We start from the raw sequence: 19677 nt of genomic DNA, 5'->3' as shown, positions 1-19677 counted from the left end.
TTAATTACTATTTTATTCTACATGGTGGGGGGGACACAAAAAGTGGGGAGGGAGACACGGGGAAGGGGTACCTCGTGAGGGCATTCCCTCCCGAGGAGGCCTCTCCGGAGAGCCGAGGTGCCGGGCCATCTCCCTCGGGCCATCTCCCTCGGACAGTGACTGTTTTATCACCTCCATTTATGGACTACAAGCAGACTGGAATCCCAAGGCAGCTCTCCTGGGCCGCAGGCCACGGCTGCAGGAGGTGAAGAGGGCTTGGCTGGCCCCTGCCTCCCAGAGCCTGGCCCCCTGAACAAAGCTACGCAACTCCCCAGGGCCCAGCCTGGCCGAGAGTTCAGCCGGGAGTGACTGGGTGGAAGAAGGGAGTAGCTCCCGGGTGGCAGAGAACAGTCCATCATGAGAAAGTGCCCAGTGTGGAATTCAAAGACAGCGCATGCAAAAAGCAAAGAGGATGGAAGCGTTATAGAATGCAGGCATGTGCTTTGGGCTGTTCTCAAGTCCCTAATACCTTGCATGGTGAGGTATGGCCGCGCCGTCCTCATCAGTCACCTCCCAGCTTTTGCAGGCACAGTGTGGCCCTGTTGACACAGACTCAACACCCCAGAGAGCTCCTCCTGGGTGGGAGGGAAGGAACAGGGTGCCAGGACTTGGTCCTCAGGATTTGCAGCCAGAGCTGGCCTCAGAGAGCCACGGGGAGCGATGTTCTCAGAAATTCGAGTTTCCCCATCCCTCTTGGAGGGAACTGCGTCTCTGGACAAGCTTCAGCTTGGGCCCTGAGCCTGGGTCCTGTGTTAGCCAGGGAGCACCTGGGTTACCATCATACCTTTGATTTCAAATACTCTGCTAACCGTATCTCATATATAATAATCGTTTTCTTTGCAGTTCTATATATTTTATTTTTTTCATTTAAGAACGTTCTTCTGGGAAGGGTCTGTAGTCATCCCTGGCACAGGAGGGCTGAGACCTCTTGCAGGGGCACAGAGCTGTGGACCCCGGGATGTGACTGTGCCCCAGCTGGGCGGGGCCCCAGGCAGAATCTCTCGCAGGGTCCACGTGGCATTAGGACTTGTGTGAGCCCCGGGCATGTGTGGGGGAGGATCCCAGCTGGCTTCTCAGTCACTTTTATGTGCTGTTCTTTCCCCAGCCCCGGCGATGGCCCCGCAGAACGTCCAGGTGACCCCGCTCACGGCCAGCCAGCTGGAGGTCATGTGGGACCCGCCGCCCCCGGAGAGCCAGAACGGGAACATCCAGGGCTACAAGGCAATGCTCTCGCGCGTGGTTTGGTGCTTCCTTCCGGTCCACTTGCGCACCCGGCGTAGCGGCCTCAACCCCGGGGCCCCGAGGGCTTCGGCTGGACTCCTGGCCCCACTCCAGCCTGCTGCCCTCGGCTCACTTTGTCCTGCCGGTCCCCTGCCTCGGTGGCAGACACACAGGGGACACTCAGCCTGGAGAGCCGGAGCCCTGAGCACCAGAGCAGGCTTAGCTGGACCTGGGCTCTCGGCCCGTGATGACAGCTGCTTGTCGGGTGGGGGACGCGGGGGGTTGGCTCACTGTGTGGTTGGTTGGTGCCCCCCACAAGACACCCCAGGTCAAGGGGCCTCAGCTGCACAAAGGTGCTTGTCCAAAGGCCTTTTCCTCTTCCGTCTTACACCGCCTGGCTGGGGGACCCTTCGTCTTCCCCCTCCAAAGCCTCCATACCTTCACTGACAGTAAGAAAAAGTGGGATACCCTGAAGAGAATAGGTTTCCCATCCTAGCCCTGCCCCTGGATCATAGTTGGACACTGAGCGAGTCCTTCGATTCAGTCTGGAGTGGGGCCCAAGAATTGCATTTCTAACAAGTTCCCAGGCACCATGGTTCCTGGGAACCCCAGTTTGAGAACCACTACCCTACAATGTATTTTGTTGTTAAAATAGTTAAATGTCCAGATTCGCTAAATGCTGTAGAGATAGGGTAAAAGAAAGGCATAGACCGCATATGTAAGGATGTCAGGTGAGGAGTGATTACACAGAGCTGGTTTGCCCAGGGGGCGGCAAGCTCCTTGCTGTGTCTCACCCTGGTATCTCACCTGCTCTGAGAGCTTGGGAGCCCTTGCTATCGGCTGAGCCCGTCCCGAGGAGAATGTCCCAATTCTGCTCCATGAAAATGCCTCCATCCTTCTCCAGAATTAATGTCCTTGTCTGGTCTGTGGGAGCCACGGTGATCAGTCGTCAGATTCTATGGGCTAGCCTGCCCTGACAACCATCGCACCAATTAAATGTCCATTTAAAAATGATTTTTGCAGGTGTTTTATGAACATTAATACCTTCCTCCATGGCAGGGCTGTTACAGTGATTAATGAGGTAATGGAAAGTCCCGTGAGCTTGGATGCAAGGTGCTATTTATGTATGTCCAAAATATGTTTTCTAATGTCCTTAATGATAAAGACGTTGAACTTGGATATTGATCTCAAGTGAGCAAGGCCCGGGTGAGCGGAGGATCTTGGATGGTCAGTTCAGTGAGCAGGAGCTCGGCTGTATTTGCAGATGGAAATACGCAGTGCCTGCCTGTCAGGGCCTGGTCCGGCCTGAGCGAGACCCAGGCGCTTGGGCCAACTGCCGGCAGCCCCCACACTGCTCTTGCAGGCGGGCAGGCTGCTCTGATGCCTGGTCCGGGGTTAGGCCCACAGAGCCAAGGAGGATCTTCTGACTGGTGTTGTCTTTGGGCAGCCTGGCTGGCACCGGCTGGGGGCTGTGGTTCTTGGCCGGCTGTCTAGGGAAGCAATTCTGGCAACCTTTTTAAACCTTTGTACTTGGGCATCAAGTTCAACTACCAGCACATAAAAGCTGGAGAGAAAATGGTACCCGGGAGAAACACGGGGTCTGCCCTACGGTTCTAAGCTCAGCGTGGCTCTCCTTCCTGTTATTTTTGGTTGCTTTAATTTCCACAGTGTTTTGCCACATTGATCGAAAACTTAGATGTCAGCTCTGATCAAAACATGGGAACACAGGCAGGAGTTTGGGGGCTTGCTCTCTCCACAAGTGGGAGCTGGGGGTAGACAGTGAGTGGTTTCCCTCCTCTCCAGAAGGCCGGGAAGGACAGAGGCCGTAGATCACGGCGCCCAGAGACCCAGCCCTGCAAGAGAAAAGGCACATCACGGGCCACTGAAGGAAAGGGCCCCTTCCATCCTCACACCCCTTCCACCCTCACACCCCTTCCATCCTCACACCCCTTCCACCCTCACACCCCTTCCACCCTCACCCCCCTTCCACCCTCCCACCCAACCTGAGCAGTGCTTTGCTTAATGAGGCGATGCTCACACTCTAGATGAACAACTGGGAAACGCTCATCATTGGTTCCCAAACAATCTTAGCAGACAAGGAAAGGTCTCTGTCACCCCACAGGAGCCTCAGCTGCCCCCAAGTCCTGAAGGAAGGCACCCTCCACCTCCCCAGCCCAGCGTGCCTCCTCCCAAACTCAGCCCCAGCCTCAGGCCTGACCTTGCACTCGGGGTGCCCTTCCTGGAAGGCTTCCCCGTGGCCCACCCCCAACCTCTCGCTCTTTCCAACAGATTTACTACTGGGAGGCAGACAACCAGAATGAAACCGAGAAAATGAAGGTCCTGTTCCTCCCGGAGCCTGTGGTCAAGTTGAAGAACCTGACCAGCCACACCAAGTACCTGGTCAGCATATCCGCCTTCAACGCCGCCGGGGACGGGCCCAAAAGTGACCCCAGGCAGGGGCGCACCCACCAGGCCGGTAGGAGGACGGCGGGTTTCCTTTTCTCGGGCCTTGCTGGACATGTGTTTTGGGAGCATCAGCCCATGTCACCTCCCCAGTGGTTCCTGGCCACCCGGGCAGGACGAAACGCGCCTGTTTGCACAGGCTCTGCGCTCTGCCTGTGCCACAACACGCACCACGTTGTGCGGCTGAGAGTTTCTGGGGACGCGGGACTGGGCTTGAGTCATGCGGTTTCCCCGTGCCTGGCCTCAGCCTGGTACATGGTGGCACCGAGTCAGTGTTAGTCCAGTGGGTTGGAGCAAAGCGTGATTTTCTCCAGGGCCCTCGAGGAGGGGAGAGGGGAGGAAGGGCATTGCCTCTGCAGCTCGGGCGCCCTTCACAACCGCCAGGGTCAATCCCAGCTCCTCAGGGGACTCTCACCACGGTCCCTCGCCGGTGGATCCATACACCAGTGATCTTGTGTATGGAGGCCAGGCCACAGTGCCAGGCGTCCCCTAAACAGCTCAACAGACATGTGCCACAGGCCAGTTCCAAGATCATGGACAGGGGCTGTGCTGCTGTGGCCTTATCTCCGCACACAGGGTGTGTGTGTTTTGAGCAGAACACTTTTCCAGTGCATCTTACAATTCCCTGGTGGCCTTGAGAGTGTTACAAGGCTGTTCAGGTTTCCCAGAGAAACGGCAGCTTGGCCTTGGGTCCTGGGGGCTCTCAGAGGCCCTTCGTAAGATTCTGACGTCTGAGACCGGGAGAGTGAGGTTCAAGAGCTGTGGGGCAAAGACGCAGGTCTTGGGCCTCCTGACACGCTGGGCTCAGCTGCTGATACGCGACCTGGACGATCAGCCTCCTGGGGGTCAGGGCTCCTTGGCATCTCCCGTGGGCTGGCTATGACCAGGTCACAAGGGCAGCTTCCTTTGTCCAGTGCCCGAAGGGGGCCAGTTTTGGAATCTGAGCTGGAAGGATGTGAGCAGAGCAGGGGGCAGGGATTGGGGCCACTTCGGGTGCTGTGGGCCTGGCAGGGTACGGGCTGCAGGGCCCAGGGACTGCAGGGAGAGCAGAGAGGGGAAGGGCAGTGCCAACCCACAGGCACTTCTGAGCAGTGAGGGGGACCCAGGCAGAGGGGACCAGGTCCCCACCCAGGCCGACATGCGGAGCCCAGGCAAAGGGGAGCCGTGAGCAGGCCAGACACCTGGCCTTCTGTGTCTGCTCAAGGTGGCCTCCTCCCTCTCCCCAGACCAAGAGGGGATGCTCTGGGCTGGCTGAATGTCATGGGAGGTTTCAGATGGAGGAGGCAGAGTTGCCTTTGGAGACCTCCAGGCCCCTTGGGAGAGGGGAGGAGGGGAAAGAGGGGCTTCCTCCCCCACGAAGAAGGACAAGAGCCTCAGAATCCTCCAGCAATTGCTAGAAAATGGAGCTATCTGCATTTCATTTTCTGTTTCCATCTATTATTCATTTTTATGACTTTGTCATTTCGTCTCAAGCTCCTTTGTGTTTAGACACTGTCATTTTCCCGGCTCGTCCCAGGGGGGTCTGTGTTTCTGATTGATCCCAGGAAGTTCTGAAGTGATCAGTAAATCTTCTCATTTTGTGGCATTTACACTTTTACTGAGTTGAAAGTAACATCTAATAACATTTTTATTCTATGTGGAGGCACAGACACGTGTGGATATGGTCTCTAGGAGCCTTCATGGGAGTCACTTTGTGTTCTCTTCCTCCAGCTCCTGGGGCCCCCAGCTTCTTGGCGTTCTCGGAAATAACCTCCACCACGCTCAACGTCTCCTGGGGCGAGCCCGCCGCGGCCAACGGCATCCTGCAGGGCTACCGAGTGGTGTATGAGCCCTTGGCTCCCGTGCAAGGTACGACAGGGCACAGGGAGGCCTCACGCGTCCCCAGCCCCACGGTGTGCGGAGCGAGGCCCACCTGTCCTCGACCAGGCGAGGAACCTCCCGGAAGGAGGCAAAGGGACTTGCCGAGAGGCCTGGTGGAGGAAAGGCGGAGCCAAGACCAGACCTCACGGTCTGAGTCCGGCAGACGCCGGACCACGCCGTGCACTTGCCTTGACTGGTCTCGGTAACACCCGCGGCATTTCTCTCCTGTTCGTCCTAAGATGTTTGTCCTTGTGGTCACCAGTGGAGACCACCCTGAGTTCGACTTGGAACCTGTTGGCCCCCCGAGTGTCATAGATGTCCTAGGAGGGGGCTGGCGGCCCAGCGTGCTCACATGTGCTCTGGGCCCCGCCATTCTTTCGTCACTCAAGTGCTGTTCTAGATGTTGCACTCTACGGATCCAGGAAAGCAGGGATCTTGACTGACTTGTTTATCAAGATCCTTGCTGTCCTGAACCCAGTGAGTCTGTGTTCCAGTGGGGAGAGAGGCAACACACCAGTAGTCAGACCAGCAAACAAAAATCTGATAGTAGTCAATGCTATGAAGAAAAGAGACCAGGGACCACATGAGAGGCATAGGGAAGAGAACCGGATGACAAGGACCCAGGCACATACATGCCCAAGGGAAGACCTTCCACAGAAGGCTTGGCAGATGCAAAGGCCCTGAGGTAGGCAGGGGCTTAATGAGCAAGAGACCATGCAGCGGGGCAGGAGCCTGTGGGGCCATGGTAGACTTTGCTCAGGAGTGAAAAGGGAGAGAGAGGATCTGACCAAGACCCTAAGACCAGGATCCTGCGGACTAAATGCCACGGATGAAAAGTCACCTCAACACTTCCTAGATCAACCAGAAACAGACCCTCCAGAGAAGAGCAGAGAAAAGGTTTCAACACAAAGGAATTTGAGAGAAGAGATGACAAAGGCTTGAAAACAAATGACACATGAAAACAAAAGATGAAACTAAGATGGCTTTGAGGGGACGGGGCTGCAGGGATCCCACAGACAAGCCAAGAAGGAGGCCTGTCGGGCTGGGCGGAGGAGCTTGGGGAAGGGAGATAATGGTGGGGAGGTGAGAAGTGGCCGGATTAGAGGTGTGTTTTGAAGGTGGAGCCCAGATCCCTATGAAGGAGAGGAAGGAGGAGCTGGGGCTTTGCTCTGTTCACGTGGCTGCTGTTGTCCCCGAGCCAGCTGCATCCCGGCGTCACCCACCCTGGTATTATTTTTACTGCTTCTGCGTCCGTCTCTCCCACAACGTGGACACTGATTGTCCACAGAAGGTTGGGGGGCATTTCCTTCTCACCCCACTGTGGGCCGAGGATAAGTCCAGCTGCCTCTAGCCCATGGCCTAGGGCAGGTTTCCTCTCTGTGATATCCACAGACTGTAAAAATTATAGATTATATAATGTCTAGGCGGAAAAAAATACAACCAGCACATCAAATAATATTGGCTCTCCATTTAAAGCAGTGATAAAAGTTTCCTTTTAAAATAAGCGCATTTAGATAAAACAGGGAGTTGATTTGGAGAAGAAAATTTAAGCACTAGATTTTATTTCATCGAATCTAAGATGCCATTGACTGTAAGATTCATCGTTATTTTATGAAGTACTAGGAAAGAAGGAATCCAGTAAACCACAGCCCTGCACTTGCATCTCATCAGTTCTTAGCATTCCAAATCAGAGACATGAAAATGTGAGAAGGAAAAAGAAATGTGTCTCAGACAGTCAGTGGATGCAGAGGTGATACTGGACGTGGTTTTAACCTGGCAAAGAGGGCACAGGAGTGACACTGATGTGGGGTAGCTGCCTTGAGGGCAGAGGCTGTGGCCCACGTCGCCTCATACGCTTCAGAACCGAGCACCTGTCTGGGAACCGGTGGCCTGGACGTGGCTGCCTTTGAGGCCCCAGGAGGAGACATGCCCGTTGTTCCTGCTCACAGAGCAGGGAAACGGTAGAGAATTTTCGGAGACCTTCCATTTTGCCCACCAGCGTCCCTCCCTTTCCCGGATGCATGTGCACACACGTGGGTTCCGCGAGCCCATGTTACAAGTGACTTTTCAAGGATATTGACCAATGAGAGCCACTCAAATGAGAAATGATTGTCAAAAACTTATAGTTCTGATTGACCTATGGATCCTTCCTAATTAGAGACAGCTTGAGTTTTCCCATTCTTCCTCAAATAAGCCACTTATTCTGCTACCCAGTCCTTCTGTAATTAGTGGGTTTGCAGAATGTCTCTAGAAACCCCACTGTGTGCAACTCTGGGCCTCTCTCTGGGCAGCCGCTCTTGGTCTTGTAGACAAGCACTTGCTCTCCGGGCAAGACCATTCTGTGGATCATCACCCAGTCAGAAACACCGTGCAGGGGACTCTGCGTGCTCTGTGATCTCCTGTTCTCTGCACTTCTACTCTCTTCCAATTGCTTCTGGGTTTCCACACAACCTTCCCCAGCCTTGTGCCCTGGGGCATGGCCACACGTATCATTTCTCTTGAGTTGCCAAGGTTGCGGTTTCTTGTTCATTTTTATGACAAGTTTCGTATCATCGGGAAACTCAAAGAGCATTTGGAAGACTTCCTTTTAGATGATCTCGTTCAGCGAGTTCAGCTCACATGGACTTTCAGTGTGCGCCCGACCCATGATCCCACCGGCTGCAGTAGTGGTGGGTGGTGTTTATTGAGCATTGGCTGCAAGTCAGGCCCTGACTGTGCTAAACCCTCATCGCAGCTCCGCAGTGGAGCTGCTGCTTTTGTTCTCTGCAGACAAAGAAGTTGTCCAGGGCCTGAATTTTGGGAATGGTGAAGAGAGGTGGGATTGGAACCCAGGTGTTCCGATTCGAGAGCCAAGGTCTACGCTGCCATGTGACTAGAGCATGTCTACTGTGCTGTGTTTCTGAAAGTTGGTGTGAAGGTGAACTTCAGAGACGGGGCATGAGGAGGATTCATTAAAGCATTGCATATTCCAGACAAACCGCTGACTGCACAGCCGACTGTGGGCTTGTCACTCCCCTGGGTGACAACAGGTGGAGTCACTTCAGTCGCAGCCATTGTCACCTCTTTTCACAGGTAATAGGGCCGTCCATCACCAGCACTGACTCTTTTGTCTGTGGAGAAGGGCTGGCTCTTTGAGCCTGGATTTTCCTGCTTTCCAATGGGCACGACGTGCTCTGAAATCAGAGCAAGAGGAGGAAAGAGCTCTCTCGCTTTGTGGCTCCCTCGTTTTTTCCTCAGACTGTGAGAATCTCAGCAGCAACAGCTTGGGTGGGTCTCTCTGCTGCTCAGGAGAACAACCCATCCGGACCCCCAGGTTTCAGCCCCACATTCCAGACTTCCTGATCCCTGTGCACCCACCAGGTGGCCGCTCCAAGGTGGAGGCTGCCCTGCAGCACACAGGGGACGCACCCTGGTCCTCCAACTGCTCTTGGAACCCGGCCATCATGTGGACACACCTGAGCTGCCCTCAGGGTGACAGCCAGCCAACTTTCAGGCATGTGAGGGCCGGGATCTCACAGATACATGTCTGAGCACACACCTCACAGACACACGTGACCACAGACACATGCCTGGGCCTGGCCCAGATCAGCCAAGCCAGCGCGGCCGGAGGACAGCCCAGCAGGATGGCGAGCAAGTTAAACGCTCATGGTTTCAAGCACGCGCATGTGTGTGACCTGCTACCTACTTAGTATGTTTTGGAGATGAAATCTTTTGATAGCTAAAAGCAAATAATGATCTCACCTATTAGTGACTCTGTCAGATCCTCAGACCTGCTTTGGCTCCTGCTCACTCAGAACCAGATGTTTGCAAACTCCTGCCCAGCACCGATCAGCTGGGCCCAGGGGAGAGGAGAACACAGCAGCAACGTGGTGCCGGCGGTCCCTGTGGTCACTCCATCAGGAAAACAGTCCTGGCTTGTCCTGTGTGCTGTCCCTGGTCCCTGAGGGAGCAGCCCTGGGAGACTGCGGGCACCCTGTTATCTGCGGTACCAAGCCACCCAAGCACTGAGCCACGTTCTTAGGAATCTTACTGTATGGCAGAGCTATTTTTATATTTTGAAAAATGTTTTAAACAGTTGTATTTTATAGGATTGTACCCTGAGGCTGTGTAATGCAGGGCATCGTTTAAAAATTGATTAAATAAATAAAATTCTGATACACACAAGCCGGGGGGAAGGCCAGACTAGCTCTGGCTCCTACTGGATCGGAATTTAGAGAATCTGTACACGGGTTTGTTTTTGCTCCGGGAGAATGAAGGCATTTTTAACAACAAAGAAGGAGTTGCTGTCTGGCATGACCACATTGGGCGCTACCTGGTTCATTTGCCTGTGACTGTCACCGTGTATACGAGGTTGGGGCAGACTCTCTGGGCAGAAATGCCCCATTTCTCTACAGCAAAACCCAGATTCGGAGGGTCACTCAAAAGTAGCCAAAATTGCTCTGAAATAATTTGGAAGAAAATAATTTAGCTGAATAAATATTTTATAAAAGGCATAATATGAAAACAGCGAACCAGCTAGCAGGTCGTTAGGATTAGAGAAATTGGCTTTGATGGCTTTGAAAGATGGGTCTGTTTTGTATTAAAAAGGCACTTTCTTCTGTTCTGAAGTCAAGGCCGCTGTAGTCCCAAAGGTGCTGACGAGGCTACACAGCTCGGGCGTGGGATGCGGGGCCGCCAGCGGGGCCCGGGCAGGAGGCACAGCCACCAAGCACAGCTCTCCTCCAGGAAGACCGTGGGGGCTTGGAAATCCCCCCTCCCTCCTCCTCCTCCAGGAGACGTTTGATAGGTTTTAGTCTACTGAAAGCTCTGAGAAGTTGAGAACTTATTTACCTTTTATAAAAAAAAAAAAAAAAAAAAACCACATCACTTTCAAACTTATTTAACCTTATTTAAGAACCCCATTTTCCTTCTGGAAAGTGCTATATTTGCATAATTTGCAGTATATAGTTTCCCAAAAAATGTTAAATCTCCATTATCTATTTATACTTAATACAACCAGCAAGACTTTTACGTTATTCACTCCTTACATATGTATATATGAGAACGTTTGTCTCTGTTGCCATCATCCTCTGAACCAAGGCACCTGTGCTTGCAGCAGTGAATATATTTTTCTTCATCCTCGGTCAAGTTGCTGGAGCCCGTCAGCCACAGACTGGCTGCAGGCCCCTCACGGGGTCTCACTAAATCTCCCGGCTTCTCTTTCCTCCTCTCCTCTACCCTGTGACTGTGTCAGGAGCTGGCAGTCACCATGCCAGTGACACAGGAGGACTTTGTACACCTCAGAACCAAGCCCGTCCTGGAGACAGGTGGGCCGTGCCCCTGCCCAGCGCCCACGGGCTGGGTGTCCCTCCGTCACTGGTGGGGTGGGCTCCTCCTCTCCGTGCTGTCGGCTTCCGCTCTTTCTTTTGTCAGCACCACTTATCAAGCTTAAGCTCTAATTACACTTATCTGTGCTGAAAATTGGCTATTATCACCATGTAAACTCCTCCTAATTGTAAGAAATACTTCCCTGCAAACTGTAGGGCCCGTTTCCTTGTTATCGCGGCAGCGCAGACAGGGCTCAGCCGCCTCGCTGAGCCAAGCTCCTCTCTCCCCTTTGCCTCTGGCGGCTCCAGGTGTGAGCAAGGTGGTGACTGTGGAAGTCAGGGGCAACTGGCAGCGCTGGCTCAAGGTGCGGGACCTCACAAAGGGGGTGACCTACTTCTTCCGTGTTCAAGCGAGGACCATCACCTACGGGCCGGAGCTCCAAGCCAACGTCACGGCGGGGCCCGCGGAGGGTGAGTGGAACTCCAGGGCAGAGGTTCCGCGTCGGGGCCAACTTGAGCCTCTCGCCCTGCTCCCCGGGCTGGGGGCTTGTCCCTGGGCTGGGGGTTTGTCCGCGCTCTCAGCAAAGCAGTGTTGGTGACTCCGAGCCGCCAGAAACTCAGGGATATTTGGGCAATCTGGGAGTCCTCAATCACATGTGCATGTGAATTTCTGCAGGGTCGCTTGTTACGTACAGAACGTACAGACGAGCAAACTCTTAGGCGTTAAGCCTGTATTGTTTTTCTGGGAAGAACATAAGAGAAAATAAGTGAACTGGATTTTTGAAATAAACAAGAAAATTTAAAAGTTTCCATGTCTTGAAGAAGGGCCATGTCACGTCCTGCTCAGCCAATGGTTTGGTCTTTGTTTCCGCACTCTGAGGCCGTGGGCAGCGGCGCTGATGTTCAGGGAGCCCGTGGGGTCCTGGCGCGGTGCTGGGCACCCGGCACGCATCTCCCCTCCCAGGCCTCTGGGAGCCTCCCCGTTTTAAGATGAAAAACCGTGGCTGAGCCAGGTTAAGTAACCTGCCCAGAGACCCAGGGGCCTTGACGGAGCTGACCCCGTGCTGTGACATCTCCCCGTGCAGGGGATGATGAGCCCCTGCGGTCACATGTCCACCCTCCCTTCTCTTCTTCATCTCACAGGGTCCCCGGGTTCCCCCAGAGATGTCCTGGTCACCAAGTCCACCTCTGAGCTGACCCTGCAGTGGACCGAGGGACGCGCTGGCAACACACCCACCACGGGCTACGTCATAGAGGCCAGGCCCTCAGGTAGGGGTGTCGGCGTTACGGGAAAGAGGCTCCAATGCTGGGGTCCACTGCAGTCCGCCTGAGTCCTTGGCTTTGCGAGAGAAAGAATTCGGGCGAGAGCCGACAGAATCAAGTGAAAGCAAGTTTATTTGGGAAATACAGAAGATCTACACCACAGACAGGGTAGAGGCTAGTTCTCCCTGCTGAGAACAGTGCCTATGGGTCTTTTTTTTTTTTTTAATATAAGCTGACTTAATCATAGGCTAAGCAGAGCAGGAATATTCATGTTCTTTCTTGGAAAGGGATGATAATTTCCTAAAACTGGAAACCCTCCCTTTTCTTTACTTCTAGGGTCCCTCCCAGAACTGCCGTTGGGTGGGCGGGAGTTCCCTTTAGCCTACTGACATAGTATAGCTGGGGTGTGATGAGCTGCAAGGCCACGCAGCGGCTAATTTCCTTGCCATCTTGGTTTCGACGGGTCTTAGCTTGTTCTGTCGCCACATCCTGTCTTTGCTCAGGGTGGCTGGGGCTTTTGCCTCGTGTTTAGCAGGGCCTGCCAGTTCCCTATCTCATCCGGGCCGAGGAATGGTGTCTCAGCCCTGCTGAAAGCGACATTCCTAAGAGTCTCAGTGTCAGAGCCTTTGGCCACTTTCTCTTTCAGCATCTCCCCAGCACAGCTGAGACAAGAGGGCAGTTGTGTTGGAAGAAGAGGCTCATGTCTCACTCTCCACCTTTCGGGTTTATAATCACAGCTGTGCTATTAACCCCAGGGGCATTCGATTCAGATATTTCAGCCACATGGCACTCACTTAAGAGGGTGGTAATTGTCGTTCTCAGAAATAGGTGGAGGAGAACTTAGGGACACGTAAGACATTTTCTACTCATTGGTGAGATCCGGGAGTGTTTCAGGAACTCATCTCGGGCTTCTGAATGTTTGCACGCGGGCTGGGAAGAGTCACGCTCGTTTCTGACACTGGATATTCTTATTAACAGAGACACTGGCACATCATTTGCCTCATTTTTTAAGTTTCTGAAAATGAGGTCTAAGATCCATTTCCAACTCTATTCACCCGAAGAATTTTCTTCCGTCCATTCGACTTTAATAACTAAGGACGGACATTATTGGAAAATGAATTTCTGATGGGTTAAGTTGGATATTACTGCTCGGAGTTGGAGGTACCACCAGGCCTAGGGAGCACTGAGCAGCTTCACGGTGACCTTCAGCTGGTTGCACAGTTAATCATGAACATCTGAGCATGAAAATACGCGATGTGCCAGGGAGGCATTCGGGAAGTGAACCATCAAACCCCGCCCGCCAGATGGGCTGCAGAGCTAGGAGCCGTTTTAGTCTAATATTTAAAGAGGCTATTAGACCAGGAGGAAAGATCCCAAAAGTTACATCCATCACTGTGTCAGAGTCATTTGTTCCCTCCTCCCCCACCAAATTGCTTTTGAAAGATGACTAGTTAAATTGCCTTCTAGAAACTTCTAAGGAGAAAGCTAGTGCAGAAGACCAAAAAAAAAAAAATGTCTACTTAAAGGCAACACGAAAATGTATTTGGCTCAAGAATTCAAAAATTCAGGATTGCTAGCCTGAGCGAGGCATTTGTCCTGTGCTGGAAACAGTGGGTCCCAAATCAATGAGGAATCTGAGCCTGGCAGGGGCCTTCCGTGGGCACCGGAACCCCCACACCTTGAAGCAGATGGCCCTGGAATAGCCAACTGGCTTCTACTGATGACATTTGGCTCAAGAGCCCGGCCAGAGAGTGCCAGAGCTATGCAGGGAGGGTCCTAGCAAGATCTGGGCCCCAACTGAGGGGTTGCAGAGGCCCGGTGTAAGGAAACAACTCAAACTTTTCCTCCCCAAATCTAGGGAGAGCATTTATTACAAAGGTTACTTTGTTAATTCTTCAAGCCCACCAAGGGGCCCATGGACAGAATTCAGGAGATCCATGAACTCAGAGGGGAAAAAAATACATTTTTATTTTCACTGATCTCTAACGGAAATTTAACATTTACTTTAATTATGAACTTGGTGTATTTGTTTGCCAGGGCTGCCATAACAAAGCACCACAGACTAGGTGTCCCAAAGAACAGAAAATTTTGTCTCGCAGTTCTGGAGGCTGGAAGTCCAAGATCAAGGACTTCGGCAGGGCTGGTGTCGGCAGGGCTGGTTCCTTCTGAGGCTGTTCGGGACACCCTCCTGGCTCCTGGGGGTTACTGCTGCTTCTCCTCATCTCTGTGGTCATCTTCACGTGGTGATCTCCCTGTGTGCCTGTCTGCATCCAAATTTCCTCATTGATAAGGACACCAGTCATATTGGAACAGGGTTTACCTTACCCCAGCGTGACCTCCTCCTAACCAATTATATCTGCAATGGCCCTATTTCCAAATAAGGTCATTCTGAGTTGTTAGGGTTAGGACTTCCACATATGAATTTGCAGTGGCGGGCAGGGATGAAATTCAACCCATCATCATAGGTGAGAAACCATATGAGCAACAGTAGGACCTGTGACAGCAATAGAAATCACGGATACTCTCCTATGACAATCCAGCTAGCACAGACATTTCACCATATTGCTTATGCTTGTCATTACTTTGAAATTACGACCGTTTGTGGACTCTCTGCTAGACCTTGTCATCTCATGAGTTCATGAAGAAGCAGAGACTTCTAAGTTGCTCTGGGATAATGGTGGTCACAGGTCACCTAAACCCAACTCTGCACACATCTTCCAAAGAACCATCTGGCTAAAAAAGTGGCACGGAGGAAACCACCCAGAATGTTCACTTCTGACACCACCAGGAGACAGAGACTGCTAGGAACTGTCTCAAGGTCATTGTAAGCATTGCCGATGTAATTGGTGTCCTGTGATCTTACTTTATGCATCTGAAGCCATTCTGAGAGGGCGTCCTTAAGGGTCAACAGATTACCGAAGGGACCCATGGCGCCAAGAACAGACTGAGAAGCCTGCACTAACAACCACAGAAGAGTCTTGCTGCCTGCTTTCCTCCACCTGAGTGCCTGTCTCCCTGGCTGTAGACTGAGAATCCCAGGGACCTGTGGCTGCAAAAGGGAGGAGACGTCTGCATCTCGACTGTGTCACGCAGGTGTCTGGGTGGTGACACGGTAGCATAGTTTTGCAAGATGCTGCCGGTGAGGGAAACTGAGTAAAGGGACACAAGCTCACTCTGGATCATTTCTCATCACTGTAGGGGGCTCTACAAATACCTCAAAATAAAAAGCTTATTTTAAAATAGTGATTTTTTAAAAAGCCATGGATGGTCTCCCCAGCCTGTTCAGTCAAGTGCACCAATGCGCCTTTGAAAAGAGCATCCTCCTGTCACACGTCAGCCTGTGAGGACGTGCCGTCCGTGGCCAGCCACGGTGCCTGGGCTTAGCATCTTAACGCTAGTCAGCACTTTTGGGCATTTTCAAAGAGATGATAAGGCGTTGCTTCTCAGGCTTCCCCGGGGAGCTGTTTCATTTCTCCTTTGCTTATCACGTGCTCATCCGCCCACCAAGCTGAAGGACATGGGAGGCCTGTTGGCCAGACGTGCTGCATCCGGGGTCTGGAGGCAACGTGAATGAGAACTAATTGGCGTGTCGGCTGGGGGTCACACTAAGCCCCATGCCTTGGCGGAGCTGCCCAAACGTGGGGGAGTCAGTGGGAGGTCTGAGCTGGGCAGGCGTGGAGCCGGCAGTGGACATGGACCCACAGGGAGCTAAAACGTGGCAAGATGCCTTCTTTACCAACGAGCGCTAAAGATTTTGCTTTCGCGTCCGCTTTGCTACTTGACATTGGAAAGCAGATTGCCAACGATTTCCCCTTTCGGATCATTAAGGGAACCAGAGCAGGCTGCTGGACCCGTGGCCTCTCACAGAAAGTTGGGAAAGACGCCCCTCACCCCCGTGACGAAGGCCAGCAGCAACTCGTCAAAGGAAACGCTTCTATGGATTGTCAATATTTAAACACCTTGCGGCACCTGAGGGCTTTGGATCTCAGCTGTCATCTATTACAGGCCTCATTACACAAAGCATTAAGTGCTGTATCATCTCATTTTCCCCACCGAAGCTCTCTGGCAAGGCACTCTCCGGGCAAAGGGAGTGGTTTACTGAAGGCGTAACGGGCTCTGGTTTTTATGAGGAGGGGCCAAATCAGGAGCCCTCACCACAGGGCAGTGGGAGACGGGGCACCCTGTGCTGGACAGCCCGGGGTCCGGGCGGTCGGCTCAGCCTGATGCCTCCCCGCCCCGCCAGATCTCTGCCTCGCCCGTGGGAGCTGTGGTTGCTGCAGGGAGGGTGGGCAGCAGGCCTGGGCAGCCCGGGCACATGGCAGTGTGGCCTCTGCCTCTTCCTTCCGCTTCCGACTTTAACCCCTCAAATTCTTCTGAGTAGCCCCCGTTGCCGCCATAACGTGGAGACACAGACCTGAACAGCAGCTAATGAAATGAGCACCGGGCTCGGACACAAGGTCCCCTCTTATTCCCGAGACGGTGGTGGGAGAGCATGGCCCAAGGACATCGCCATTGGATTCCGCCAGCACGACCGGGCTGACACATTCATTTCTCTGGTTGTGTGCAAGTTTCCTGCGAATCGGTGTTGCAAGCTCCCGGGAAGGCAGTGGGAACTGTGCAGTGGGCATATGCAGATGATTTATTTACACAAATTATTCCGAGGCATTTTACTGTGTAGATCATGAAGCCTAATTTACATATTTACACAATAGACTGGAATGGCACTAAAGGAACTATAAATATATTTTCCTCTCCAAAGCAGCCATGAAATACATATTTAGAGTGTACCCAATGCAGGCAGACATTGAATTGCTTTTTCCACAAATTATGTATTTAGCTCAGAGCTGAGAACCGGGAGCTGGAGGCTGGCCCCTTGTCTCATCCCTGAGGGGACACTGCCCGGCAGCAGCCATCCCCTCTCCCGTCCTCCTGGGAGCTTCCCAGCTCCCTCCCGTTCATTGTGTTCATCTTCAGTCCTTGGCGATGGGAGTTTTCAATTGAACAAAGAAGAAAATCAGTGTTTCTCCGAAGGTTTAACATCCATGGAAGTTCCCAAGTCAGCAAATTCAGCAAGAGGGCTGCAGCCGCGCTCAGAGGGTGCTGCCGGGCCTATCTGGTCTTCCTCATAACCGAGTTTGTTGACAGCTTATCAGCCTAGCGTCCCCTTCCTTCCCGGGGCTGGGCTCCCTTCCAGGCCATCCTTCATTTCCTGCCTTGAATGAGGATCAGACACAGGTAATTTTTTTTATCAGATGTATTTAGCCTCGTGTTTAAGCCCCACCTGCTTCGGTTAAATTTCTCACCTAGTTGACCATTCGAACAGAGAGGAATGGCAGTGTTTAAAAAATAAACAACTGACAGGTTTCCATTTGCTCGGAGCTGCAAGCTGACAGCCGAGCAGCTGGCTGTGTGAGTCAGTGGAACCAGCGAGCGCAGGCGGTGAATGACAGCTCCATGCGGCATGGAGACCCTGTTTAATTGTCCATGAAATCAAACTTTTGCACTGGCATGACGTCTGCCCTGATACCTGCAGCACACAGCTCTGTGCCGGGCGTTGGAGGGATAAATTGAGCGCCGCACCCTCGGACGTGCCGCGCTGGGATCCATCTCTATTCAGAAAAGAGGCGATCATGTTTCCAGGTTTATTAGGACATTGTCTGGGAACAGATGTGCCTCCTACCGTCTGGGCGGGGGAGACGCTGGCACGGAAGGATAATGGCTGACTCATCCTGCTGGCTGGAAACAAGGAGCTGGGATGGCAAAACCTGTTTATCCTGGAAGAGATTGCCTGTTTGGGGGATCTTCGATATTATCCACTTCTGTCGTTTAAGTAGCCAAACAACATAATAAAGGAAATAAAGACAAGTGGTTTGTAGTCTGGGTAGAAGAACCACCCAGATGGGAGCTGAACTTGCACACGTTGATTCTTGCTCATCTTTCCTTCTGAGGTCACAGGATTTTAGGTTTGTGATGACAGTGTGGCTTATTTAGGAATATTTTGTGAAGTTTCTTTCTCAGTGGTTTCTCTGCCCCCTCAGTGGTGTTTTTCCAACAGTGTTTCTATACCGAGAGTCCTGGCAGGTGTCCTTCAGGTGGCCAGGGAGGAAAGGGTGGGCCCGACAGACAGGTGTGAGGGGGTCCCTCCGCTGCAGGGACCCAGCCCTTCCCCAGATGTCAGCAGTGGAGGCCAGAATGGAGGTGGGCGTTGCCCCCAGGAAGTTCACAGCCCTGGCCCGGGCACGGAGTTTGGGGCCCGAATCAGGCATCTGGGCTCAGCCATTCATTGATGTGGCTTTGGAAGAGCCATGACTGTTCCCTTCCAGCCAGTCCTAGGTTTTCCCGTGATCTTGACGCTGCTCACGTGGTGGGGAAGCAAAGCCGGGCTGGGGTCTTCAGAACATTCCAGCAAGATTCACCTAGGTAACTGCAAACGGGCTGAACTATGTGCCCAGAATTGGCTGTTAAAAACTCAAAGGCCCCGCTCTCCTCTCGGGATGGATTGAGGTGGAAATCCAGGCACTTGGGGATACCCCCGGGGTGTGGAAAATCAGTTGCACAAATCTCATTATTGCTAATAGTTCTGTAATGTTATTTTTTCCTCCTAATTTGTAGAGATACTTTTCTCCATCATTGATTTATTGAGATATTTAACAGCATAATACGAATGAGAAAAACAATCCGCAGTTGAGAAACAGAGTGGATGCTTTAACGGCTGCCAAATTTTTTCTTACCCATGCGTGGTCCTGGTGTAAATATTAGTGTGGATACGTAGCCCAGTGAATTAACTGGAGTGTAAAATGTGCTGATTTTGTGAAGGCAGAATTAAGCAGAATAAAAATAGGAACATTTTCTTCTGTTAATTCAGAAAGAAATTCTCTCGGTATGACATTCCTCCCAACATTTTTGAGTATAAATGGATTGCTAAATAAATCGTTCTGTGTTGAGATTCTGTATCAATATTTTAAAATGTTTTTATGAAAAATGCGTACAATTCCTGGAGCTATGACAGAGCGCTTAAAATAAAATGTGGCCTTTAGGTGATCGTAGAGGAAGGGGAATCATTTTTTTTCCCTCAGTAGTAGGAAGGCATCACAGAAACATTAATGCAAAAGACATTCAGAGAACCCACTGCAGAGGTGTTCAGCCCTTCTTAGAACAGTCTGAAAAACTATTTTGTAGTCTTAGTCCCTTAATTTCAAGGGTTTTAAGCAACACCCAGTTTATAAGAGTCTGTATTTTTGTCTTTAGTCTCTTTCACAGTATAAAATTGTCTATCTTTTTTAGAGGGAAAACAATTTATTCAACATTTAAAGTCCTTAAAACGGTGATTTGCTCATAGTAAGCACTAAATTAAATGGTGGTGGTTTATTATTTACTAAGCCTGCTTGCACTAGGCCCCAAAAAAGGCCACGGGACACAAAGAGAGATGGATGGGTGGATGGGATGATGAACCAGTGGATGGATTGGCAGGTGGGTGGATGGGTGGATGGATGGAGGGATGGGTGTTTGAATTAATGGATGGATG

General features: G+C 52.1%; 1 protein-coding gene across 1 annotated transcript in view; it reads left to right on the top strand.

Moving 5' to 3' along the window:
- Positions 1-19677, top strand: part of SDK1 (sidekick cell adhesion molecule 1) — an 860282-nt gene that overhangs the window by 807357 nt on the left and 33248 nt on the right. The window contains exons 36-40 of the mRNA XM_069486624.1: positions 1145-1260; positions 3550-3736; positions 5434-5571; positions 11199-11360; positions 12033-12158. Of these exons, the coding sequence (XP_069342725.1) occupies positions 1145-1260; positions 3550-3736; positions 5434-5571; positions 11199-11360; positions 12033-12158 (729 nt within the window). The remainder of the gene's footprint in view (positions 1-1144; positions 1261-3549; positions 3737-5433; positions 5572-11198; positions 11361-12032; positions 12159-19677) is intronic.

Source organism: Eulemur rufifrons, chromosome 14, assembly GCF_041146395.1.
Source record: "Eulemur rufifrons isolate Redbay chromosome 14, OSU_ERuf_1, whole genome shotgun sequence".
Classification (NCBI taxonomy): Eukaryota; Metazoa; Chordata; class Mammalia; order Primates; family Lemuridae; genus Eulemur; species Eulemur rufifrons.
The sequence above is the reverse complement of the archived record's forward strand: the minus strand, read 5'-3'. Positions and strand labels throughout refer to the sequence as shown.